The sequence below is a fragment of the Pristis pectinata genome, chromosome 3 (genome assembly GCF_009764475.1).
Source record: "Pristis pectinata isolate sPriPec2 chromosome 3, sPriPec2.1.pri, whole genome shotgun sequence".
Classification (NCBI taxonomy): Eukaryota; Metazoa; Chordata; class Chondrichthyes; order Rhinopristiformes; family Pristidae; genus Pristis; species Pristis pectinata.
This window is the reverse complement of record NC_067407.1, coordinates 90810335-90831932: the sequence shown is the minus strand read 5'-3', so window position 1 is coordinate 90831932 and position 21598 is coordinate 90810335. Positions and strand designations below refer to the sequence as shown.

At 38.7% G+C, this 21598-nt stretch overlaps 1 protein-coding gene across 1 annotated transcript in view; it reads right to left on the bottom strand.

Annotated features, from left to right (window-relative positions):
* The window catches only part of pcsk2 (proprotein convertase subtilisin/kexin type 2), a 69144-nt gene that overhangs the window by 23180 nt on the left and 24366 nt on the right, over positions 1–21598 (bottom strand). Inside the window, exons 4-7 of the mRNA XM_052011629.1 lie at positions 20002–20110; positions 19634–19671; positions 5447–5523; positions 435–523 (exon numbers count right to left, since the gene is read on the bottom strand). Of these exons, the coding sequence (XP_051867589.1) occupies positions 435–523; positions 5447–5523; positions 19634–19671; positions 20002–20110 (313 nt within the window). The remainder of the gene's footprint in view (positions 1–434; positions 524–5446; positions 5524–19633; positions 19672–20001; positions 20111–21598) is intronic.

Below are 21598 nucleotides of genomic sequence, written 5' to 3'. Positions count from 1 at the left end.
CCAACTGTGTCACATATCTACATATAATAGCAGGAATCTAATCTCACAGCAGCTCAGGAGGTCTGAATGGATGGAGTGTTCAATTGCAGTCATGTGTTTGCAAATTTTTATTGAATACTCATGGTAACATTAAAAAATTTTGCATTTTAGTTCAGAAAAACATCAAATCATAGAAATGTAAATTCAACATGAAATATTGTAAAATTTTATAGCAACTACATGAAATTTCTTGTGTGTCACATGAATGTATTCAGACAAAAGTATTAAGATCAGTCAGTCATTAAGGAATGTATATTTTGCTAAAAATGTAACTCATGATTACTCAATGTTGTTTTTTGTTCAGAAGTGAAATCTGCAGTTTGATTTTAATACTTCTGTTCTTTCATTTAATTCCTATGGCAGGGCTTCAACCTATCTTTAAAAGTACGCCATACCTGCCACTCTTGAGGAGTAAGCCACCCCGACACCACATATGTTGTTATTGGCAGCAGCAGATACTTCACCAGCACATCTTGTTCCATGGCTGCACAAGAAGAGTCCAAAATCACAAGTCAAAATTAATTCTTCCGTTTTTTGTTTTCTGCTTCTAAAAATAATTATTTTTACAAACATGGCACTGCCAACTTTTGTTTTACAGATTTTTTAAAGTCAATAATCCTCTTTTCTTAAGTCACTTTAAGAATGAACAAATTCCTTATTCAGTATCACACTTATAACCTCCCTCTTGGTTACATTTTTCACAATAATGGGCCGCATGTCCATCTCTTTTTACTTCTGTTTCACTGAATTATTTTAAAGCATTAGTACCCAATTAAGGAACATTTGATAATTTGTTAATTATTAAGGATTTTAACTGTAGAAATGGAAGAAACACAAGCTACCACAGTCCTTAGGAATCCCCAAATCTATCTGTGGTCATAATATGAGGACATGTAATTAAAGCTGTAACTGCCTTAATTATTACCAAAGAAATGTACAACCCATTTTATCGGATTGTAAAGATGAAAACATTTGTGCCCAAGAGCGTAACATTTAATATGGATTATGTTTGAGATGAGTGGTCCCTGACTGTAAATAAACTATTGACTAATACCAATAGATCAATTACGAACTAAATGTCTCTCAATGATTATGTGCTGGTATGTTACATATCTACATGTCCTCCCATTATTTGCCAACTATGAGCTCCTTGAATTATTAAAATGTCTGTAAAGAGCACCATTGGACAGTTAGCCAGCAGCATCAATGCAATGTAACACCTGGATAATTATGATGTTGAAAAGCTTAGCAATTTTTTTCTTCACAAATTCATCTAGAAAGCAAGCAAATCCCCAAAACACCTGCAATGAATATTGAAAACAATTGAACTGAAAACTACAGTTCCGGATGGCGCTGGAGCATGGCGATTCGTTGCAAGCTGCTCTCTGCAGATCTACTCATTACTTTTATTATAATCGTTCTACACTTTTAAATTTAAATTCTATGTCACTATCTATTACTAACAATGTTCTTTGGTCTACCTGCAATGCACCTTCCTGTAACTGTGACACTTTACTCTGTATTCTGTTATTGTTTTTACCCTGTACTACCTCAATGCACTCTGTACTACCTCAATGCACTGGGTAATGAATTGATCTGTACAAACAGTACGCAAGACAAGTTTTTCACTGTACCTCGGTAAAAGTGACAATAATAAAACAATACCAATACCATCTATAAGCCCAGTTCCAAGAAAATTCCAGGCCAAGGATACTACATAGTCCTTTCCATGCACCACTGAGTATAGAAATAGGAGGAGAGCACAGATAAATATGTACCAGGAGGTGGTACAGGAGTGGGGCTTTGAGACTGGATCTGGGGGGGATGGATACATTCCTGATGTATTACATGTCAACAGATCCATGTCCTCGAAGGAAGGTTTACTCCTCCAGTATGGGGAGGTTTAAAATAATTTGACACAGGGTGGCATTGAAAAGGAGAATAAAGAGTGCTAAAAGGATTGGGAAAGATGTACAGAATAAATGATGTTGCAATTCTGTAAAGAGAAAATTTCCCGGAAGCAAGGACAAACATAGGCTATCAACAGTGAGAAGGACAATGAGGAGCAAGTTTGTAGGGAAATTGCTGAGGTGTGCAAAAACCATATAGCAGAAATAATCAGGGTCTTCAAATATCCAAAAGGAAGACTGGGATAGCAATATCATAAGGGGCAAAGAGAAGGAGGAATTTCTGAAGTTTGCTCAGGAGAATGTTCTTCATCTATATATATACAGCCCATTAAGTAAGACTGCATTGTTGAACTTGGTTCTGAGAAATAAATTAGGTGAAATGAAGTATCAGTGGGGGAACATCTAGGGAAAGCAGTGATCATAATATCATAATGTTTAGAATAGCTATGGAAAAGGATGCAGGCTACTCATTGATTAAAATAGTCAACTGGAGAAAGTCCAATTTCAACAGAATAGATCTGACCTGGGTAAATTGGAGTCAAAGCTCATCAGGACTTTAAAGTGGAGATGCTTCAGCTGCAGTCTAGATACAACTCCCATGAAGGAGAAGGGGAGGGAAATTAAAATTAGAGCTCCATGCATGTTCAAAACTATAGATAATAAAACAGAGCAGAAAAGAAAAAGAACACGTGGAGGATAGCAGTTTGTTAACACAGGTGAGAATCAGGTTGATTACAAAATCTTCAAGGGGGAAGTACTGGAGGGAAATACATAGTGAAGTTTCCAGGGGTCAGTGTGAAGACCACTGCTTTCCTTAATATATTTTAATAATTTTATGTGGGCATGTAGGCACAATATCCAAATGTGCAGAAGACACAAAACTTGGAACATAGTGAACTGTGAGGAAGATTGTGCTACATTTGAAGGATAACAGAATCATATACAGAATCAGGTTTGTTATCACTGTCTTATATGATGTGAAATCTGTTGTTTTGTGGCAGCAGTACAGTGCAAAGACATAAAAAAACTATAAATTACAAAATATATAAATAGTGCAAAAAAAAGGAACAAGGAGGTAGTGTTCATGGGTTCATGGACCATTTAGGAACCTGATGATGGAGGGGAAGAAGCCCTGCCTGAATCATTGAGGGTGGGTCTTCAGGTTCCTGTGCCTCTTTCCTGATGTTAATAACGAGAAGAGGGCATGTTCTGGATGGTGAGGGTCCTTAATGAAGGATGCTGCCTTCTTGAGGCACTGCCTCTTGAAGATATCCTCGATGGCAGGGAGGGTTGTGCCTGTGATGGAGCTGGCTGAGTCTACAACCCTCTGCAGCCTCTTGCAATCCTGTGCATTGGAGCCTCCATACCAGGCTGTGATGCAACCGGTCATAATGCTCTCCACTGTGCATCTATAGAAGTTTGCAAGAGTCCCTGGTGACATACCAAGTTTCCTTAAACTCCTAGTGAAGTAGAACCACTGGTGTGCCTTCTTCGTGATTGCATCAATGGCCCAGGACAAATCCTTGGAGATGTTGACACCCAGGAACTTAAAGCTGCTACCTTTTCCACTGCTGACCCCTCAATGAGGACTGGTGTGTCCCGACTTCCCCTTCCTGAAGTCCACGATCAATTCCTTGGTCTTACTGACGTTGAGTACGAGGTTGTTGTTGCGACACCAGTCAACCAGCTGATGTATCTCACTCCTGTAAGCATCCTCATTGCCATCTGAGATTTTACCACCAACATATATATATGAGCGAGAGAGAGAGAGAGAGAGAGAGAGAGAGAGAGAGAGAGAGAGCAAAAGGCAAATGAAATGCAATACTGAGCAATGTGAAGTGTTATCTTTTGGTAGGTAGAATGAGAACAGACAATATGAACTTGGGTGCAGAATTTAAAAGGGGTGGAAAATCTGGTGTTATGTGCATAGTTTGTTGAAAGTGGCAGCAGAATTTGAGAAAGTAATTATAAAGGCATACCGTATGAGATCTTGGGCTTTAAAAATAGTGGCACGAAGTCTAAGAGCAAGAAAATCCTTATAAACACTGATTCCGACACTTCTGGCATATTGTGTTCTGTTCTGGGCATCGCAATTTGGGAAAAAATGTGTAGGTTTTGGAGAGAGTGCAGAAGAAATTAACCAAAATGATTCCAGCAATGAGGGGCTTTATTATGTGGATAGACTGGGGAAACAGGGGTTGTCCTCCTTGAAACAGAGGAGGCTGCAAGGGGATCTGATGGCGGAATTTAAAATCAGGAAGGGTATAGACACAGTAGAGGGAGAAAGTGTTTCCAATAGCAGAGGGACCAAGAAGCGGAGAAGATAGATTTGGGGAAAAAAAACCTTCTGCACGGCAAGTGGTTAGTTTCTGGAATGTACTGCCAGGGTAATGGTGGAGACAGATTCAATTATAATGTTCAAAAGGGAGCTGGATAGGTATCCGAAAAGAAAAGAATTTGCAGGAACGTGGGGAGAAGACAGAGAGTGAGACTAGCTGGATTGCACTTCCATAGAGAAGGTACAGATCTGACAGGCTGAATGGCCTATTCATTCTGCACACTGAATGAACAGGCCATTCAACCTAATTAGTGTTTATTTATACTCCACTCAACCCCCTCCCCCCCAGGGTTCTTTTATCTGCCCCTTCCAGTCTATACCCTTATCTGTTTATTTAACTGCCCATAAAAATCCATCTCTGATATTGGTCTCAACTAGGTACAATATTGTAGTTCTGGTATCTTATAGTTGTAAATTCCAATGTCAGGTGACTGTTTTGGCAATAATGTATGCAGTTTTTTTTACAGACTCTTAAGTACTATGGTCACACATCTGCTCGAGGCATATCAATAGCATACTATTCAATTCCAACAGTGTTTTAAAAAGGATTTTAAATATGAAGTGGAAAATATACAAGGGTAACTATTGTAATGAAAACTACTTTGTATATACTTTGTTGTATCAAATCTCTTCACGCAAGATTGTTTCTGATGGCTCGTGATTGCTGTTTTGTCAGCATTATCTTTGTTGCTATCGTCTTAAATCTGTGCAATTATTTCCTTTTGGGAGATGATTCTTTTATAAATTGATGGGAGGTATTTTAACAAGGTTTACAAGCTTAGCCCTTGAACACAAGATCAGGGGCTTTTTTTTCCTTGTTTCTGCTTTGCTACAGTGGCTTTGATGCAATATCATTGATTAAAAACTGAGGAATTTTGTGTGCAAGTAGCACAAACATTGGCCTTGAACTCTTACAGAAAATTGCAATTTTAAATGGATAAAAAACTATAATACAAAGTACTTTCAAATGCTTTAGTTAGAATGTGTGTTTTAAAAAAAGTCAGTGATGAACAAAACCTAGACAGATACTGCTCTCCACTGTCATTGATCACTACTGAGCACCCTATCACGTTCAGTAAGAAAGTATAGTCTCCATGATACAACCATCCACTAATGGCTTCCTGGCATCATCAGGAAGAGCAGGTTGCAACTACATCACCTGTTAAACCAGTCCTTTGTATAGCGAGGGTATGGATAGGGATCATTGCTGCTGAAGTCATAGCTGGCTTCTGCATTCTGTAAAAGAGAAATATGAAATGTAAACTTAAAAGGATGAAATACTTAAAAATAATTAGCCGTTATGGCCTTCCTTTTTAAGACAGGCAGGTAAAATTTCTTTGTGTAAGTGACCTTACCCACACCTCCCCACCACCACAATTTGGAAATAAGTTGGCATGCGATTACAATAAATTTAATTTGCATAGATAAGGTACATTTTACTTCAGTACATGTTACACACATGACGTGCTACTGAAGTTTTTTTCAGCAAGAAAATGAATACAGATAATCAAGATGGAATTTGACACAGTTGCTACATCCTGTTGGAGATACCATTGCCTGGTATTCGATCATCAATAATACTGTACAAAAAGCCAATAAATGTTCTGGAAGGAAAAGGACAGTCAGTCTGTCCTTAGGTCCCCTGCTGTAAAAGTACTATTGATTTCATTTTACCTTGTAATGATGCTCTTTACCCTTTGCTACTAAACAGTCAATTTAAATGCCAATTTAAAGTAATGGCCATTGAGCAATTAAAGATCAACATTGTTGCTGAAAGACATACTTGAATGGAAACAGCAATGACTTAATGGCTTTATAGTAGTAAAATAATCCCAAATTTGAGCCATATCAGGAGATATTACTGGATCCTCGTTCAAACAGGCAAGTTTTAGGGAGCATCTTAAGGCGAAGAGAGAGGGAGCAAATTTAGGAAGGGAATGCTGAAGCTAACAGGCTCTGCAGCAGAAAGCACTCCCACCACTACAGCCATACAAGAAGCAGAGATGTCAGGTGGTTACAGATGTAAGGAGGGGCAAGGTCATGGAGGAATCTGAAAACAAAGATAACAATTTAAAATCAATATGTGGCGAAGCCGGAAGCTAATATAGTCAATGAAGGGTGGAAGAGACTTGGAGAAAGTGGCTGCAGTGTTTTGGATGAACTCCAGTTGATGCAGGATGGAAAATAGGAACCAGCCAGGAGTGTGAAGCAGTAATTATATTTCTTTCTCCACAGATGATGCCTGACCTACTGAGTACCCCCAGCCTTTTCTGTAAATGAGCTTAAGCAATGGTGGAGAAGGTCAATGCACGGGGGGTGGAAGTGGATCACCATGGTATGGAAAGAGGATATTTGGTCAGAAACTCAGTTCAGAGTCAAGTAGGATGCCAATGTGGTAAAATAGAATATATTCATGATGTGAACTGCAACATAAGCACAATTAAAATTAAGTACTGTCAGTTCAAAATTAATATACTGATGAATAGAATGAATGACTATGAAACAATTTATTAGTCACACGTACATCGAAACACACAATGAAATACATCTTTTGCGTAGAGTGTTCTGGGGGCAGCCCGCAAGTGTTGCCACACTTCCGGCGCCAACAGAGCATGCCCACAACTTCCTAACCCGTATGTCTTTGGAATGTGGGAGGAAACTGGAGCACCTGGAGGAAACCCATGCAGGCACAGAGAGAACGTTCAGACTCCTTACAGACAACGGCAGGAATTGAACCCGGGTCGCTGTTGCTGTAGTAGCATTATGCTAACCACTATACTACAGTGCCTGCCAATTTAGAAACTCACCTGGGGCAGCCATATATATATATATATATTTAGCTCTAAGGCTAGGTATGCTGAGGTGAGTGACTGCCCCCCCACGCCCACCAGACAGCCTTTCTATAATTTATAAGGTGCAAGTTAGGAGTGTGATGGCAAATTCTCCACTTGCCTAGAGGAGTGTGGCTTCAAAAACATTCAAGACGCTTGACATTATCCAGGGCAAAGCACCCCACCAATCTCTCTGAACATTCAACCCCTCCTCTGGTTGTGATGGCCACCATCTACGAAATGCACTGCAGCTGCCTGCCTATGTTACCCTGACAGCACGTCTCAACCCATACCATCAAGAAGGACAAGGGCAGCAAGTTTCCCTTCACACACCATGCTGACTGGTCCATCATCGTGACTGGATCTAAACCCTGGAATTCCCTACCCAACTGTAATACAGGACTCCTTAACAAGAAGGACTGCAGTAATTCAAGAAGCTGGCTCACCACCACTTTCTCAAGTGCAATTAAGGATGAACAATAAATGCCCACATCTTGAAAAATGAATTTAAAAATTGTTAATGATAATGCCCCTGTTTCATTATTTGTCTTTTTGTTAACTTTCAATTGGTATATGGAACAGTTAGGGATATAAATTCACCTTACTCACTTTTGCTAACCGCAAATTTGTAGTAGTAGAATAATAGGAGTACAATAAAACCCACTCCTATACATGCACATTTAACACAATGGCCAAGGGAAAATCTTTACCCTTTAAGGTCAATATTTGGATGACAGGTCATTGACTTGAATCACTGGACTGGAATTCCCTTGAAAACCTTCATTTACTGCCAGCTGGCTGGGGAGCCCCATGTGAATGTGGAATTCCTGAGCCTGGCAACTTTCCAGCTGAATTCCACTGCTGAAATGCAAGTGGAGTCAAAGAGCAGACGTGAATTTGTTGAATTCCCTGATTCATGCTGAAGAATCTGACCACCAAGCCTGTGCCTGGTGAGAGCTGGTGTTTGATCTGCAAGATCATTCTCTTGAATGGAAATAGGATGTTTAGAATAAAGTAAGTTAAACCTTTTTAAACTATTTGTTTTCTTTAATGTTTTTAATTATTTAAAATTTTAAGTGATTTAATTTTAAATAACTTTTTTATTTTAATTTATTGCAGTTTTTGATTCAAGAACATTAAGATCACTCAGTCTTTGGCAGCTTGCAAAGCTTATGGGTGTGGCTTTGCCAAGTATCACAGATTTCAAAGCTTTTCCATGGGCAGTGCTTGTTCTGGCCCACCAACAGGTCCAGATTATGTCACACAAGGCCCTTGCTCCACGTAGACCTCACTAAATGAGTTCTTGTATACCTCCTTCCAATACATACAGCAACCTGGATATGAATCAGGTAAGTGCATGACTTCAAAGTGAGTGCAAGCCATTAACTCCGATTCTCTTTCCACAGGTGCTATTTCACCTCCTGGATATTTCCATTATAAACTATTTTCCAACCTTAAGGAAAAATATAGTAGTTTTAATACAGTAAATCATGCTATAAGCTTCACAAAAGTGGTTATCAAACAAAATTTGGCACTCAACCATATTAGGGCAGATAACCAAAAGCTTGTTCAAAGACATAGGTCTTAAAGAAATATTTTCTATTTTATTTCAGATTTCCAGCATCTGCAATTTTTTTACTTCAGGTATAAAATCAAGAACACAGAAATAGTTTTTATGAAACCTGTGTTTTACAGTTGCAGAACAATAATAAGCAGAAAATAAAGAGAGGGTAAATAGTGTTAACAGTCTGTAATCTATTCACCTTTCATTGATGTTACCTTTTAACAACTGCAAAGTAAGCAGAAATTAGATATATTTTAGTAAATACTACACTTGTAAACATCTCCACACCAAGGTGGATTAATGAATTATTCCCCCTTCAGCCAAAGGGTCACTAATAACGCAATCTTTTTCTGATGTTTCCATAACATACGTGTTGAAGTGATACATCAATCCCAACAGAAAGCACATGAATAGCACAAATGATCTTTTATTTGCCTGCTTTTTTAAAGGAATTGTTTAAAAGTGGGATCTAGACCAAGAATGCATTTGAATCTCTTGAGAAAGGAAACTCTTCAGAGCACAGTTTAAAAACACACATTTTGGATTAATAATGAATCACATGAATTTCTACTTCACAGATTTACACAAAGTTATTCATTGCCGATAGCAAAGTTAAACCATTCCTATTGCAAAGCTTAGTTGAACATATACACTTCATAACATCATGACTGCCACTGACCAGCCTGAATCTTAATGATAATGTCTGGTTTATGCCGAACAAGTAGTGAATTGTGCAAATCAATGTTGATTGACAATACAAAGTTCTGCAGAACAAACTCCTGTTACTAATTGGCAAATTGCACAAGTAATATTCTTGGATCGATGAACAAACTGAAATTTTAATGTACCCATCTCAAAAATGGAGTTTACCAGTTCAATAAACAATTCTAAAATGTTCTGGCTATTGGATTTATTAAGCACATTAAGTAATTGTACATTGGTCTAAACTGTGTGATAGCAGACCGCCAGCTTTTAAGTATCAGAAAGATGCTTCAGCAGCTTTGAAAGCTTCATGCTGGTATCTTAATGCTGTACCCCATGGATTTCCTAAGCCTCTAAATGGTAGTGTTGCTTGAGAAATATAGTTTATTTTCTATGATGTCTCCTGAGGTCACTTAAATACCAAGGCTGAAACAGTGGCCTATTTAATTTCTTTGTGGCAGAGAAGATGTGTGTCTTTGAACCCCACCAAGAAAATCTGGATATCCCCTGCTTCCCAGTTCTCTGCTCCCACCCACCTCCACCTTTCCATCAGGAATCCACACCCTACCCTGCACCTCCACCCACCCAATTGCTCCCTGCTGCCCCACCACCAACTCCATCATCACTTATACACTTAATTTAGTGCTGGGGATTCTTCCCTCCGCCTCTGGCCAACTTGATTTTAACAGCCAGGTACTGTGTCCCACTGGAAATATTGAGTCGATGTGGGGAAAGCAACATGTTAAACAGACCCATCCTTTAAAATCAGCCAGGTCTCAACACCACACCACCTGCCTTGGGAGTCCTGAACATTATAGTAGTGAATACACTTTACAAAGTATTTCATTGCATGCAAGGCATTTTGAGATGTTTTGAAGTAACAAAAGGCATTACATAAATATGTCTTTCTTTCTTACTGGACTCTCATTAAAATAGCAATGAATAGGAAAAGACTGTGTTCTTCCACTATATTTCCAGGAATGTCAAACCTGAATACATTGTTAATGTGGATACACTAAGAGCAATGGGGGTGTGAAGGGATTTGGGTGTCTAATTGTATAAATTACCGCAATGTTAGTGTACTAGTGACAAGAAAGTTATTGAATAGACTAATAAACTGTTGGTTATTATCTAAAAATGATGGAATTCAAATGTAAGGAAGTGATACTTCAGCTATGCAGAAGCTTCCCAAAATTTATTTGGGTCTCTCACCTTAAGAATACTAATTTGGTCATGGGATCTGGATAATATAAAATTACCAGAATGTGAGCAGGGTTTTAAAGCCTAAATTATGAGAACTATTTTATACCTGGACTTCAGGAGATGACAGAGTAATTGAGGTGTCTGAATGATTAAGAGATTCAGCAGGGGAGACACTGAGAAACAATTTTCTCTGCAGGAGGAATCCAGAACAAGTGAGGAAAATTTATAATTAACTGGGCCACTTTGGGGTGCAATGTGAAAAACACCTTTGCATTGCACAGAATTTAGTGGAAACACAACCCAAAACATTGTTGATGCTGGGTCAACTGAATGTTTTGATATAGTTTGTTTTTATTTGATAAGGGTTGCAAGGGAATAAATGAAAGGGAGTGAAGCCAGATAAATGATGAATCACCTATTGTCCATGAATTGCTCAAAGCTGAAGGAACGGAACAGCTTCCTACGCATGGAATAAAGCTGCCGTGAATTCCCTTTGTCAGTCTGTGATCATGCTATGCTTCACAGCAGATCGGTTTACTTTTAGCATCTGACATTGGGTGGATCCATCTTATCTCTCTGCTTACTGCTTGTGTAGAGGAAGGTCAAGTGTCAAGTGCAAAAAATCTATTGTTCCATCCCTCTTCGTCAGCCAATCCCCCTGGGGTTATTCAGTATGATTCAGCTGTTAGCAGATTAAGAATTCTCCTCAACAACAGCTTTGTGTCCAGGGTAATATGAATTTTAATGTGACAAGAGCAACATATGAATCTGCTATTTCTGCTACACTACCAGAGCCTGGAGGAGTTTTAGCTCCCTGATCAAATTAGAAAAATCACTGCATGCATTTAACAATCCCTGGTGCAACCTGCCTTTGTTTTTCTAACACTTTGTCAAATTACAAAGTGAATCTCTAAAACGTGTACAAATGATCATTTTGCCTTGTAATTCAATCTGCTTCACGTCAAAATAATAAAATAAAACTTGGCTCACTTAATTTTTTTCTTATTTATTTCTTGTAATTACTTTCACAAGATATACATTTCATATTGTCAGTGAAGCAAGGCTTTGCGAATCAGGAAGTAATTGTACCAGTACACAGTCAAATGGAGAATAGCTTACTATAGCAGAATTTCCATGTCTCTGCCTTAGGACAAACCTTCATCTTCGGAATCAATCTAGTGAATTTGCTGTGTACTCTTTTCAAGGTAAGTATATCTTTCCACAGATATGGAGACTACAACTAAATATAGTACTTCAGTTGTGATCTTGATAAAACCTTGTACAATTGCTGCATTCCTTCTTTACTTTTGTACTCCAACAACCTTACATTAAAGACCTACCTACCACTTGCCTTCCTTATTGTTTGCTGTCCTTGAATGTTAATTTTCTGTATTTCCTGAACAAAGACATCCAGGTCTTTCCGAGCACCAGTAAATTCCCACCATATAAAAATATTCTGTTTTCCTTTACTTTCTATCAAAATGATTTCTTTCACATTTCCCCATGTTATACTTCATCTGCCCACTTCTTTCCCACTAAATACAATCTCTTCTTTGCTGCTTATTTTCCCACCTATTTTTGCATCATCAGCAAACTTCGATATATTACAATCAATATCTATTACAACCTAACACTGATTTTTGTGGCATACTACTAATAGCATCACACCAACCTAAAAGTAACCTATTTAGTCCTACTCTGTTTTCTGTCCATTAATCAATTTTCTATCCATGCCCTTATCCCCAGTCCTACAAGCCCTTACCTTTGTGTAGCTACCCTTCACAGGCACAATACAACAAATGTCTTTTGAAAGTTAAGATAAGCCACTTTTAATTATTCTATCTTATCTATCTGACATGTTACATCCATAAAATATCTCTATTAGTTTCATCAAGCAAAATTTCCCCATCATAAAACCACGATGGTTCTCTCCAAAAACATTACAGATGCCAAATTCTCCCATTAGCACTTCCTTAATAACAGATTCCGACATTTTCCAACAACTTTGTCGAGCAATCTCCTCTCTTGATTTTAGAATCATTTTGTTGCATTTGCCACCTTCAGTTCCACTGGGACCATTCCAGAATCAGAATAGTAGAAATTTATGACAGGATGCGAGTTGGCTATTAAGCCCAAAAATGGGACCAATTAGTTTACTTCCACTTTGCAGGTCTTGCTCTGTAGTCTTCACGTGCTCACCCACATACCATTTGAATGTACTAAGAGTTTCTGCCATCCACCATCCTTTTAATCAGTGAGTTCCAGACTCACACTATTCTTTGGGTAAACTTTTTTTCAATGCCCTCTCAGCTTTTGACCAACTAACTTATATTCATGTATCATAGCAACTGACCTCTCGGCCAAGGAAAATAGGTTATTCCTGTTCAATTTGTCCAGGCCTCATTATCTTATGCATGATCTCCACTCAGTCTTACTTTTCCAAAGAAAACAACTCCAGTTATGTCCCCAGTCTGATAAGTATCTTCTCATAACTACAATTGTCCAGCACTGACAACATCCTCAGAGAGCTCTTCTTTACTTTCTCCAGCCATCCTGTTTTTTTTTCTCTTTAATTGTGAGCACTCTTGACTTGGGAATTCCCATCAGTTGATGAGGATGTTAAATTTTTTCAAGGAAGCTTTAACAACATCTTTAATCAATTTTTTCAAGGCAGCTTTGAGAATATCTTCAATCATTTCCTCTGTCCTCCTAGTTATCTCTTGCTGTTATAACTGTAATAGAGTTTAAAATGGACAATCTATTGTGAAAGACTAGGTAAGCCAATGGCATAGTCTACCCATTGAACTCAATTGAGTGTGACTGCTGCTGAAGTTGGCCTGGATAGGGCACATGAGATTGGTTTGCTTGTCTTTGGAGGTAGGAAGAGTGATTTACATTTTCCAGGATTTTGCTGTGGATCTTCATTGTTGGTGGTGTTGTACAGCATAGGTATGTTGGTTGGTTGTTTTGCAGATGTTTAGTTTAAGGCCCAATCTCTCATATGCTTCAATAAATGAGACAGTGATGACTTAGAGCTGAGTATTTGAATGTTTGCATATGCAAACATTGTCTATGGGCAGCAGCTCAACTACGGAGATCTTGGTTGTGGTGTACATGTGACCTCGACTGGACAGCTTTCAATTTGTTCTGTGGATCAGCTCCATTCCAGCAGAATGCTTGTTTGAGGTGAGGTGCAATATTACAGTGAGAAATATTGAGGAAAGGGCTGTAGAAATGACTCAGCTTTACTTGACCGCAACATGCACTGGGTATGGGTCAATGTTGGACCCATTGGTTAGAATCACAGGTTGCATGCCACTACATAACAGATGTAGAATAGAGACAAATTTGAGAAGGATTCTCCACAGTTCCTCTTAGTTGACAGTCAAAGGCTTTTTCAAGTCAAAGAAGTCTATATATTGTTAAAGATTATGCTCCAGACATTTCTCTTGAAATTGCTGTGCATTGAAGATAATGTCCAGGTGCCTCTAAGCAGCCAGAATCCACAGTGTGATTTGGAGAGCAGCCCTTCTAGAACCCACTAGAAGCAGTGAGTATTGAGGACCTTGGCTATGACTTTCACAGCGGCAGGCTGTAGGGAGATGGCTCTGCAATTACCACATTGGACTTGTCTGCTTTCTTGAAGGTGATCACAATTACAGTGCCCCTGAGGTCAGCTGGCATGCCCTTCTCTTCCCAGAGGTGGATGGTTAGGCTATGAATTTGTGTCTGAAGCTCCTCTCCACCTGTGACATTGTCTGACATGGAGGCTTTGCTGTTTTTCAGCTGAAATATGGCCTTTTCAACCTCTTGTCAGTGTGCAGTGACCAGACAATGTGCTGGGGTGTTTCCCAATGTACTCCTTCCAACAGGCTTAACTCTGTTTCTCTCTCCCCAGATGATGCCTGGACTGTAGAGTATTCCCAGCATTTTCTGCCTTTGTGTCAGATTTCCAGCTTCTGTGGCTTTTTGCTTGCCAGTCTAAAAGAAATTAGAACTTTACATTCAGAAAGTCATGTGCACTTCAGGTGATTAATCATTGATAAACCTGGACTGGGAATCCAGGTATGAGATCTACTCGTCTCTCCGATGATGCAGGGTGTTGATTATGACTAGGTCATGCTCCAAGCATTTGGTCTGTTTTACCCACTCCCTACTTGTTGATCATGTCTTTCCTGAGGTCTGTATCCTTTACCACTCTGGCTGGCAGTGGCCAGGATTATCAGTTTGTCTCCCTCTGGGACACAACCAGGGTCTCCCCAAGGTCAGAATAGATATTTGCTTCAGCTTTCAGGGTTGGAGTACTGTAGAGATCTGATCCCACATTAGACTGAGCTGGAGGGTCATGACATGCTTAATTATCCCAGAAAGGTAGTCACTGAGATGCCAGATTAAGTAATTCTTGATGACAAAACCCATGCCATTGAGAGGTCTCCTCTTCCAGTTTGCTCTTCCAGAAGCTGGTGCACTTTTAGCCTTATTTTCTGAGTTGGCCATTTCCTACCTGCCATTTCTCACTTTGAGTGGCGACGTCAGTGAGTCTCGGACTTCCCCAGCTGTGATAGCAGAACGATGTTCAGGTCTATCGCTGTTGGGGTTGTCCATGTGAGTGATGCTATTCCAGCTGACAAACTTCATATCGAGGAGTGGAAGATGCCTTTGTGAACTTTTCTTAAAGGTAGACACCAGCTGCCACAAAAGCTTGCCGGAGTGAGGTCTTCAACAGGTGACCAAGCTCTGTTACATGGGCATTAGCACATATGCATACAGAAAGATGTGCACAGACATACATTGGCAGACACACATACACACACAACAGCCCCAATCACATACCTGCAGCTTCACAGCTCTGTCAATCCAGATTCAATCCTGACCTCTAGTGGTATATGTGTGTGGATTTTTACACATTATCCCTGTGATCCCTATCTCCCTTCTCTGGTTTCTTCCCACATCCCTATGATGTGTCGGTTGGTAGGTTAACTGGGCACTGTAATTTGTTCCTCATGCGTGGTAGTAGAATCTGGGGGGATATGTGGGTTCATCCTGGTCGCAACTTTTTTCTCATATTCATTGTTCTCAAATAATTTTTTGTCATCTTTTGATAGTTTCTAAAACTTTATTGTTCTTCATGACATCATTTAAAACCTTTTTTTAAAATCTAATGCTATCCTTAACCTCTTTAGCTATTCAAAGATGGATAAATTGTCCCACTGATAATTTTTTTTGGTTCAATATTTATTCATTGAGAATTATGATATAATTCTTTAAATGATTGCTGTTGTTGATCTATTATTTTAAACCAGCCTTACTTCAGAAACTTCCTATGCAAGTTTAATTTGTTCAACTTAAGTTTAAGACTCTAGATTCAGATTTTAGCATTTCCCTTGATATTAGACTCTATCATATTATGATCCCTAGAGGACTACTCACCAATATTACCAATTAACTCTGACTCATTACCCACCACAAGATCTCTAATGGCTTATGCCCTTATTGGGTCCAGGAAACCATTCAGAATATAATTGTAATGTAAGAAGTTTGGCTGCTGATTTGCTCACAGCAAACTTCCCTAAGTCTATTTTACCAACATGGTAAAGAAATATACCATGAGAAATTTACCATTAAGAAATACACAATGGTCAGAACACTGGATATAACTCCCCTGCCTGGTTTGAAATAGTATTGTAGGAACACTTACATCCGCCTGACAGCACAAACACATTATTGGTTGTAAATCTCATTTGAGGGAAACCACTCATGACAGTGCAGCACTCCTGTGTACTGCATTGCAAGGTACGCTTTGATTTTATGCTCATATCTCTGGAGCAGGACTTGTACCCACAATCTCCTGGCTCTAAGGCAAGAGTGTTTTCTCTGGACCTACAACTGGCAATGCATCTGATGTAGAAAGATATAATCCATAGGGATAATTAATCAGCAATGCTTGTACATGATTGGCCATTCATTCTCTTCTGAATCAAGAACAAAATCACTTGGGTTGCTTTCTGAGTAATTGTTCCCACCTGACTAATTTTCTAAAATTCCAGGGGACAACAAAACCAGGAAAACTAGTTGCATTATTTCCAAGGACAAAAAATTAATTATATTGTGTTGCTATTAAACTTTTCTGTGTAATCCACAGGCTGTTCAAAATTTTCATATAATGTAATTTTCTCTAAGATATGGGAAAGCCAAAATAGTCATGTTATAAAACAAATGTAGCATTGCTCTATCAAAGTAACAACAGCTTTCAGTTTAAGATGAAATTGAGAGTACAAAATAGCTTTAAAACAAATTTTCACCATCATCAACTTTCTCCTCTGATAAGCCTGGGGTTATATGTCACGTTCAATATCTCTCAGTAGAAATGCTGCTTCATACTCAGAAATACATCTGATACTCTTTCAGAAGAAACTCCATGTTGCAAGCAAAATTTTCCTCCCAGCTATTTTGGGAGAAGCCATTTCAAAATCAGATGGCATCAGATTTTTTTGGATGATGCAATCAAAAACATCTGGGAGGATGTTTACTGTTTTGCTTATCATTGAGGCTGCTGAAGCAGGGTTGAATTTTGCTTTCATGTTATTTTTGAAAACGTCGGCTGGTTACCTCAGTGACTCCAACAGCACATAATTGCCTGTCATTATTCATCATGAAATATAAATCAGACTGCAGTTTTGTGCCAACAGATGCCAGCACCTCCTTAAGTACAGCAGTAGAATGTAACAGTGGGTAAATGAGAGGCAGTTTTTTGATGGGCTTTATTTCTAGTCTGATTCTGATCATTTTGATTTTGTAATCACTTGACCTATTACAAATACAAGAGGCTGCAGAGAGTGTTGGACTCAGCCAGTTCCATTGTGGGTACAACTCTCCCTACCATCGAGGACATCTACAAGATGACCTCATGATCTACCTTGTTGTGACCTTGCACCTTTTTGCACTGCACTTTCTCTGTAGCTGTGACACTTTACTCTGTACTGTTATTGTTTTTACCTGTACTACATCAATGCACTCTGTACTAACTCAATCTAACTGCACTGTGTAATGAATTGACCTGTATGATCGGTATGCAAGACAAGTTTTTCACTGTACCTCGGTACAAGTGACAACAATAAACCAATACCAATCTTACCAAAAAAAAATATTTAAATTGAATGAAAGGCACAAAGTTACATTGAATTAGTAAGCATTGATAAGCACACAAACAGGCGATTTTGCACAAAAGGTCCTCGTCAATGTTTATGAGCTCCCTCCCATCATTCTTCATTTAATCCTATCTACATGTCTTTCTCTAGCTTCTCCTTAAAGGTGTTCCTGCTATTGGCTTTAAACATTCTTTGTGAGGCGAGTTCCACATATCCCTTGCTCTCTGGGGGAAGACATCTCTCCCATATCCTGTTGTATTCTTAAGGAACTTTCTTATATTTATAGCCCCCATTTCTGGCCTGAAGCACAAGTGTGATCATCTCTCTGTCTACTCTATCATATCCAGTAGATCCCCACTAAGTGCACCAGAAACATTTAAGGCTTGTCTATTCCATTGTAAGGTCTTAATACTGCCATACAGCCACTCTGAAAGACTGTTCATGGGACTTCAAAAAGGATGATAACAACTTAAATGAGTTTTTCTTTCACAAGCACTTCCAGTAACTGCAAACAAATCAGTTCCACTAGTTTACGAAGCATTCAGGTTTATGCTGATAGATTCAGATGGGTGGACACTTTTGTGTGGCATAAATGTCAATACAGACTGGTTGAGCCAAGTGGCCTGTTTCTGTGCTTTATGCCCTATGTAATCCCAGCAAGCACCGGAAGGAACTCCTGCACTAAATGAAACTATTGAAACTGGGAGTCAATTTTGTATTTCACAGTTGGGATTGACAGATTTTTGTAAGGCAAGTGTCATGGATCCAAAACAGATGATCAGAATTAAGATGCAGATTATCCAAGAAAGAACTACCACAAAGGATTGAATGCCATCCTCCCACTCTTATGTTTAAAACAACTTTACTATTTAATGCAATGAATAACTTGCATAAATAAGCAATTTTAGCAGTGGGCTCTAATGAGGTTATTGCAATGAAAAAGGCTTGTGCTCTGGAGTGTTTGAATCCTGACAAAGGAAAGAAAATGTGTTGGAGGATAGGATGCTCAATGGCATTGAATGCTGCAAAGGATCAAGAATGGTAAATGGATTTAATGTACCACAGGCCCGGTCATGAAGGATGTCATGAGTAAAATGAACAAAGCTACTTCAAATAAAAGCCAGCCTCACAGCCACATCAAGGACTACAAAGCAGGAGGCCAGCTTTTAAATGAGGCCAGGAAGCCACAGTTTGCACCAAAGTTCTAAAAATCCCCAAACAATAGTGATCTAGGTCTCTGCTAGATATCACACATGAGAGTTAACAAATCAATGCATTTTCTCAGACAATCAGATTGTGTAAATCCAGTTGTTACAGCAGCCTCTCACTCTGTAAACTTTGACTGAAAACAGCAACAGGGATACAAGACTGTAGTTATCATTACTTACAGTCTACAGCACAGAAACAGGTGATTCAGATTAATTGACCAATGTTGATTTTTACACTCCACATTCCACCATTCATCTAGCGTATCAAGAGTAACTTCTATTTCACTCTTCCTCATGTGCTTATCTAGCTTTCCCTTTAAATGCAAGAAGGTGTAATTCTGATGTTTTAATCTGGATGATCATGTAAATAAGAAAGAACTCTTCCTCTATGACATTTTACTATGAGATGTCTCCAATCTGAATCTACTTTGAAAAATTAAGCACATCTTCACTGACAACAGATGGAGTCTCTTCTAGTTATAAAGTATTCCTTTATTTTTAACATATATTATATCAATGAAAGTTTGGGAATCCTGCCAAACTACTCCTCGTATTTCAGGAGCATTTTCTTGCTGGCTGAGTACAATCAATCATGTTTCACCTCCTACTACTTGTGACATTTATCAATGCATCTACATTCCTTAACCAAATAATTTATAAAACAAAAAGGGAAACTTATTGCATACTTACATAGTTGTCTGCAAGGTCTGGGTGCAAGTAGTCAATCCCTGCATTGAAACAATAAATAGGTTAAACAAACTGAAAACTGAGGAAGGAGATTCTGCAAAGCATTGAGAAGCAGCATTAGAAATACCATGGTAAATACAGCACATTTGCACAGTTATGGTATCAGCTTCTAGCAGAGAAGAGTGTTTATGTAATCACTTCAGTAGGAGGTAGGTTTATGCACATCTTTAAACTGGCATACAATTAGTGTATGACAATCTGGCAACAGGACAAAGATGCATAAACGCAAAGCTGCATCCTCAAAATACATGATGTAGTAAAAGGTGCAAAACAGCACATGCATACTGTCAAGAGAGATTCTCAGTTCTTACCATCATCCATGATTGCTATGGTTACTCCTTTCCCAGTATAGCCCATTTCCCAAGCCTCAGCCACATTAAGGTCTAACCCAGGAGTTCCATCTATTTGGCCAGTGTTGACCTAATTCAACAAAAATAATTAACCATGTTTTATTATTGACACCAGATATTTTTAAACCTTATACACTGACTTCAACCTTAGTCACCCAGCGTAAGTGGCATGGGTGAAGGTTTATGTTTGGATGATCAGGAATTACTTGTTGCCTCCACTCCACAATTAAAAATGCACCTGTTAAAATCTCTTCAAACTAACCTAACAACATTTTATTTCTTCATTTTCTTTCAACACTTCTGTTGAATGGTCAATGATCTGAAACATTAACTCTGTTTCTCTGCGTGACAGGTGCTGCCTGACCTGCTGAGGATTTCCAGCAGTAGTTTCCATTTGTAGCAATAATTCCTCCAGTTAAGATGATAATTTCATTCCCCACAGAAATTAAGTTACCCACATACTTTTTCACATTCACCTACTAAATATTAAGAAATATTTTACTGTATGGAATAACTTCAGGTATTTCAATCAGTATTGCTTTCACCAATCCTGAGGAAGAAATTTATGAATACATATGCACCGAGATTTTCTTCTGAGACGACACTGGGAAAAAAAAATCACCAGCAGAACGTGCAGGGAGCTTACAGCCAAGTCTCTCTTGGTTCTGTGGTTATCTTCCCCATCTCCCCCATTAGCCCCCTACCCCCACCCCCCAAGTCACAGGATTTTCCTCCAGAGAAGCCATCCATCAATTGAAAATTATAAAACTGGTATCAATTGATTTTTGTTAGCCATGGGAAATAAGAAAATATCACCAAACGCAAGTCAGTAGATCAACTCAAAGTCAGAACGGTAATAAGAGGCTGAATGACCTCATCCTCGTCCACATGTTTCTCAAGTGCCCAAGCATAATCAAACACCATGCAATCGATGGAAAAGTTCTTTAAGTTCTATCCTTTGTTATTAATCAACTATATCATCCTGATAACTATTCTACTCATACTTCAATGAAGAAAATCCACTAAAATGAATGTTCAGTCACCCTGGAGGAGCAATGTACCATTTTTCTTGTTCAGAAAGCTTTTAGCAACAAAGACGAGGTGAAGTATTTGCACCTCCCCATCCATTTACGTTGCTATAACAACAACAGCAACCTGTATTTATATGGCAACTTCAACAGAGCAAAGTCATATAATCATAAAATCATAGAAATGTCACAAGGAGCATTATCAAATAAAGTTTGACACCAAGGCACATAAAGTGATATTGGGGCAGCATGACCTACTAGAAAGGAGCATCTTACATAAGTAAAGAGAGATATTTTGACAAAGAGGTTTAGAGAGGGAATTTTTGAAACTGAGGGTCTTGATGCCAGAAAAACATCAATGATGTGATTAAATTCAAGAGATCAGAACTGGAAGAACAGACATTTCCCCAGAGGGTTGTAAGACAGAGCTACACCCAAAAAATGTACACTATTGACAATGTTTTTGGTCAGCAGCATTAGCCTCTTAATACTTTTGCTAAAACAGCAGAGAAAGTGAACAGATGACCACA